This window comes from Salvelinus fontinalis, unplaced genomic scaffold, assembly GCF_029448725.1.
Source record: "Salvelinus fontinalis isolate EN_2023a unplaced genomic scaffold, ASM2944872v1 scaffold_0002, whole genome shotgun sequence".
Lineage (NCBI taxonomy): Eukaryota > Metazoa > Chordata > Actinopteri > Salmoniformes > Salmonidae > Salvelinus > Salvelinus fontinalis.
The window spans coordinates 1,748,942-1,754,941 of NW_026600211.1; the positions used below are offsets into that span (position 1 = coordinate 1,748,942).

General features: G+C 43.0%; 1 protein-coding gene across 1 annotated transcript in view; it reads left to right on the plus strand.

Annotated features, from left to right (window-relative positions):
* LOC129841847 (sushi, von Willebrand factor type A, EGF and pentraxin domain-containing protein 1-like) overlaps positions 1-6,000 on the plus strand; it is a 42,854-nt gene that overhangs the window by 23,749 nt on the left and 13,105 nt on the right. The window contains 4 exon segments of the mRNA XM_055910165.1: positions 4,915-5,263; positions 5,594-5,740; positions 5,822-5,899; positions 5,980-6,000. The exon segment at positions 5,980-6,000 is cut by the window's right edge and continues 56 nt beyond it. Of these exon segments, the coding sequence (XP_055766140.1) occupies positions 4,915-5,263; positions 5,594-5,740; positions 5,822-5,899; positions 5,980-6,000 (595 nt within the window).

Consider the following 6,000-nt stretch of genomic DNA (forward strand, 5'->3'; position numbering starts at 1 on the left):
ATGCATCATGTGAAAAAGAATAGATGATAGGATATTATACTTTAAACAAACATGTTAAAGGAATTGATGTGAAAGCATATATAGTGTTGAATTACGTCAAGAAGAGATAATGTTGATTAAGGTTATGCACATGATTATCAGTTAAAATGGAGCAGATGGGAAACTAAGTAAAAAAATGACATGATTTGGGAACACCTCTCAGAACCTGGGGCCAAAAGGGGAAGACTGGGTGGAAGCATGAGGAAGCTTTTTAGGGCTTTTATTTTTGTGGAGTCCAGCAGAAAAGTATCCTGGAGGCATAGAGTCAGGTAAAGAGAGATTTCAGTTTGCATGAATATATTTATGCATAACACATAACATTGTCAATGCTGTTATGTTTTGTCTGTTATGTTTTGTCTGTTGTTTTCCAAGTCTTATGTTTAGGAAAACAGAAGGAGAAGGGTTCGCCAGCTTCAGCTGGAATGTCAGTTTGTTGTGTGATGAGTGATGGAAGTAAGAGGATGTATGGTGCAATCATAGAATAGAGGCCATAAGTCTCTAAGTATGAATGCCTCACAGAAAGTAGGCAGAAACCTGAACCAGGACTAGAGGTTCTGCGTCTGATGATCCAAGGGGACCAGAAGGACCTCTCCCAGTGATACCAGGAGATCTAGTCCACGTTCGAGTGTTCCGAAGGAAGTGGGATCAACCGAGGAGAGAAGGACCCTATGAGGTGGCCAAAGCAACAAGAACGGCCGTCCAAGTGAAAGGAAGCCAGACGTGGTACCATCTGAACCACTGCACCTGAGTCCCAACAGAGAGAAGGACACAACCATATAGAGATGAGGACACAGAGGATGCTGATTCACCAGGGAGGAGCCAAGAAAACAGCAAATCAAGTGAAAGCCAAAATGTGACAAGTGCACCGACTAATGCACCCAGAAGAGGAGGAGAGGCCTCACAAGGAACAGAATGAGAACATTTCTTCCCTAAAATTAAAACCCTTCCAGATGGAAGCTAAGTCCGGCCTGAGGAGGGAGCCTCAGGTGAAGAAAGAGAAGGAAAAGTCCCGCAAGCTGAAGAAAATGGGGATTTCCCCACAATTGACTTTTCAACTCTTGAATGGTCTCCTTTACAGACAATTGAAGTTAGAACAACAAAAGAATAATGACATTGACATAACAGAAGTAATAGTGAATGCTAGTATAGAAACAACAGACTCATGCACAATCAAGACGTATGGTGGAAGCAGGAAGAGAAGAGAGGAACCAGCCGAACAATCCAAAAAGACTGACAAGGTTAGAATCTCTGTTCCACCTCAATTTATAACAGAAGCAGGAGAACTGAAGTCTATCTCAATCATAAGGATCAAACCCTTACCGGAGATGGCCCTCTGTGGATGGACACATCACCAAACAAAGGGACAAGTCGTTTGGGACCCGAAAGGATGTGACCTGACATTAATCAAAGAGAAAGACGAGAGGGTGCTCATCATGAATCAGATTGAACCAGTTGAAGGTGAAGAATTAATAGTTGAAATAACAAGAACAACAGTGACTGAAGGGAGTAGCACCACGGTCATTAAGATTGATCCCACCCCTGCACCTGAACAGGAAGAACCTGTGACAACAACAAGGGTGGCGGCTGCTGTGACGACCACAGTAGCTACCACTAGATGACATCGACTGCCCTTACCAAGCAGACCACCGTACCCACAAAGCAACCTGAGACATCAGTCAGGAGAGTTTTTTACTGACATTTGGAACTTTCTGATAAACTCTGATAAACTCTCACAGAATGGACAATTGTATTTTGTGAAGAAAATCACCTTTGTCTGATCTTTTAATAGTCTCTGAACCAGCATCATTTAAAAACTGTGTAAGTTGGAAAAATGACTATTGTACCAATTGAAAGTATTCTATTCCCTTGTGTGATATAAAATGTAGGATTGCTCTGGGTAAGCACTAGGGGTAAAACTATGTTGAATGAGACCATGCTGGGAGACAATGATTGTGCTGCCTATAACATTAGAACTGAATTAAATGTACCTCAATTAGACAGAGGTACCGTGGTTAAAGGAAAATATGAATGTTTTTACAGACACCACACCGAAGGAATTGATGTAGGAAACACCACTGTAGAAGTGATATTATTTGGGTGTTAGAGAATGTGGGAGTTCGTAAAAGTAATGATAAAGGGTTGATTATGAATAGAAAAGGGTTGTGTGGTCACATAACTCAGGTTGCGCCATCTCTTACTATGTTGAAAAATCAAGACAGAGGTATTGCTGATTGTTCTTTCCACACATCCAGAAACTAACTGTTGAATGTATTGTCTGATGGATGGATTGGTCTTTGTGCCTTAGAGCAATTAAATAAGTTACTATTATTAAATCACCCCATGATGACTATGTTAAACCTAGAGTTAAAAGGGATTATGAGTAGGATCTTGAGGTATACCTTAATGCAATTGGACTGCTTAGAGGTGTACCTCGGGATTTCAAGGCCAGAGATGAGGTTAAATCAGGATTTGAATCTATATTCTTGTGGATAACACCAAATAAGAACTTAGAGTGGATTAATTATATATACTATAACCAACAGAGATTCATTAACTATACTGACTCGGCTCTAACGGCGTTGGGGTAACAGGTACAGGCTACCAGTAAAATGACTTGGCAAAATAGACAGGCTCTCAATTGGCTCTTAGCGGAGAAGGGTGGAGTTTGTGTCATGTTTGGGGATGGTTGTTGCACCTTTATTCCCAATATTGCTATGGCCAAACTCAAAGGATTACGAGCAGAAGTAAAGGCTAATGCTGGTTTAGACTCTCATGTATGGGATTGGTTGGACCTAGCGTTAGGAAAGTCGGGAGCCATGTTTGTTAGGATGGCCATCATGTTGGGAGGAGGGTTATTGGCTCTGGGTATTGTATTTTGTTGTGTTATACCCCTGGTAAAGTCAATTGTGGTTCAGACAACAGTTAAACAGATGTCTGTAAGGAGAGATGACCCTCCTGTGGTGATTGATCCTGTACCGGGAAGCCCAGGCAATTATACCAATAAGTATGGAAAGCCTTGCAATGCGGTTGGAGGACCTCTTGACTGCCCCTTTGGTAACCCTAACTGTCTCTATGAAGTGATTGGGGGGGGGGGGGGGTCATGCGTGTCACGATTTTCGTAAGGATGGTTTCCATGTTTATGTTCAATTACCCAGTTCAGATGTATGTTTACTTATACATGTCCACAAAAAGTGTCATTTGCGTCACAATTGCAAGTGGTGTACAAAAATTCATGAGGATGGTCATAACCATCCCCCGGAACCTTTTTTCTGTGCCAAGTGTTAAAGAGGAGATTGTCTTATTTGTAAGGATGAGGACTGTGCTCCTAGATAATGGGGTTTTAGCATTTTTATTTGGCCTGATACTTTGTGTTCTTTGTATGTTTCTTTGAATTTTTAGATATATATCGATGAACATATATATTTTCTTTTCCTTTAAGTTAGTTTTGCCTTCTAAAAATAGGATCATTTTACAAACACATGTTAGGTAACAGAAGGTATTCCGGTTACAAGTGTCTATGGACCATGTCTTTAATCATTTAACAAAGGTTGGTAGGTGTCTGCAAGGGAGGATATTGTTGAAATGTTTGGTCTAGTTAGGTTTTCTTTAATGTTTCTGATTGGATCTTTTACTCCTATTTCACATTAACAAATTGGAGATGTTTGGTCCAGTTGGTTTATATGTTTTACTTTGTTTGTTTATTTTCTTGTTTATCATAGGTATTCTCATTTACTATCCCAAAGTCATATTTGTATAATTTATGTGGCTAATTAGCCCCAGAGGTGGGATTGTAGGAGTAAAATTAGACACATGGATAACATATAAAGGCATAAGACAGCTGAACAGTAAAATAACATACATACCAGACAAATGGGTGCCTAAGGCAATTGGACACACTGACACACTGGGATAGAGGGTCCGGCCACCATTATAAACGAATTGAAAGCAGATGGTGGTGAATGACTTCATAAGGGGTGGACATAATACTATGTGGGTATAAAGAGAAGGGCTGGACTTCTGAGAGGTGTGTGTTCCGCGGGACATTCCAGATTGCTATACAATTGTATTAAAAAGCATGTTTGATTTTACAAGTTCTTGTCAGCGTTATATTTGAACCGATTGTCCACGACAGGCACACCTGTTAATTGAAATGCATTCCAGGTGACTACCTTATGAAGCTGGTTGAGAGAATGCCAAGAGTGTGTGAAGCTGTCATCAAGGCAAATTTGTTTAAAAAAAAAAACATGTTACTCCATGATTCCATATGTGTTATTTCATAGTTTTGATATCTTCACTATTATTCTACAATGTACAAAATAGTAAAAATAAAGAAAAACCCTGGAATAAGTAGGTGTCCAAACTTTTGACTGGTAGTGTATACAGTATATGGTCTCTCAGTGTTTATATGAATATTGCTAGCAACAACAGAATAAAGGAATTTTTTATTACATATCAACAGTAGAAAATAGGAGAATATCTTCTATCTAATGATGCCAACTTTATTTCTCAACTCCTAATATTGAGAAAATTACACTTATTGGAGCCAATTAAGAAAGTAAGCTTTCTTGACTTGTCTTGGACATACATTACTCCCAACACAGGGCTAAACTTAGTTTAACCAGCTAAACAGCAGCTATTAGTGAAAATGTGTTTGGAGTGACCTTTCTAGCTAATAGGCTATGATAGAGTTTACACTTCCTCATCCAATTACAATGTGGGGAGGTCAACATAATGAAAAACAATCTATCAGATCTATTCATTTTAAAATACTGATTATTCTCCTTGCCATTGTCATTCACCCGATGATAAGACAAGACATGCAATTTATTTGGGGGGCTATGATGGGGGTCCCTGGGTGGACGGTTTGCCTGGGAGGAGGTCCTGTGTGGCCGGTTTGCCTGGGAGGAGGTCCTGTGTGGCCGGTTTGCCTGGGAGTGGGTCCTGTGTGGCCGGTTTGCCTGGGAGGAGGTCCTGTGTGGCCGGTTTGCCTGGGAGGAGGTCCTGTGTGGCCGGTTTGCCTGGGAGGAGGTCCTGTGTGGCCGGTTTGCCTGGGAGGAGGTCCTGTGTGGCCGGTATCCCTGGGAGGGGGTCCTGTGTGGCCGGTTTGCCTGGGAGGGGGTCCTGTGTGGCCGGTTTGCCTGGGAGGGGGTCCCTGGGTGGCCGGTTTGCCTAGGAGGGGTTCCCTGGGTGGTCGGTTTGCCTGGGAGGGGGTCCTGTGTGGCCGGTATCCCTGGGAGGGGGTCCTGTGTGGCCGGTTTGCCTGGGAGGGGGTCCCTGGGTGGCCGGTTTGCCTGGGAGGGGGTCCCTGGGTGGCCGGTTTACCTGGGAGGGGGTCCCTGGGCAAGAAAAGGTTGAAGACCCCTGACATAATATAATAAAATATGCCATTTAGTAGACCCTTTTATCCAAAGTGACCTACAGTCATGCAGACATAAAAACCGTTTTCTCATTTGGGTGGTCCCGGATATCAAACCCACCACGCTTATGTTGCAATCACCATGCCCTACCAACTGTGCTAGAGGGCCACATCTCTCCACTTCTGTCTCTCTCCTAGTCCAGGCATCTGATGCGTGTCCAGAGAGGCTGCTGGGTAACGAGCGGAGAAGGACGTGTCCAAAACCCTGTACACAGGACAAGGACTGTGGCAACAAGCGCCAGTGTCTGTGTGACGGCCAGTGTGGCCTCAGCTGTGTGGCTCCAGGTACGTGTGTGTGTTCTTTCTTTGTCAGTTGGTCCTCAGCTGTGTGACTCCAGGTACGTGTGTGTGTTCTTTGTTTGTCAGTTGGACCTCAGCTGTGTGACTCCAGGTACGTGTGTGTGTTCTTTGTTTGTCAGTTGGACCTCAGCTGTGTGGCTCCAGGTACGTGTGTGTGTTCTTTGTTTGTCAGTTGGACCTCAGCTGTGTGACTCCAGGTACGTGTGTGTGTTCTGGTTTGTCAGTTGGACCTCAGCTGTGTGGCT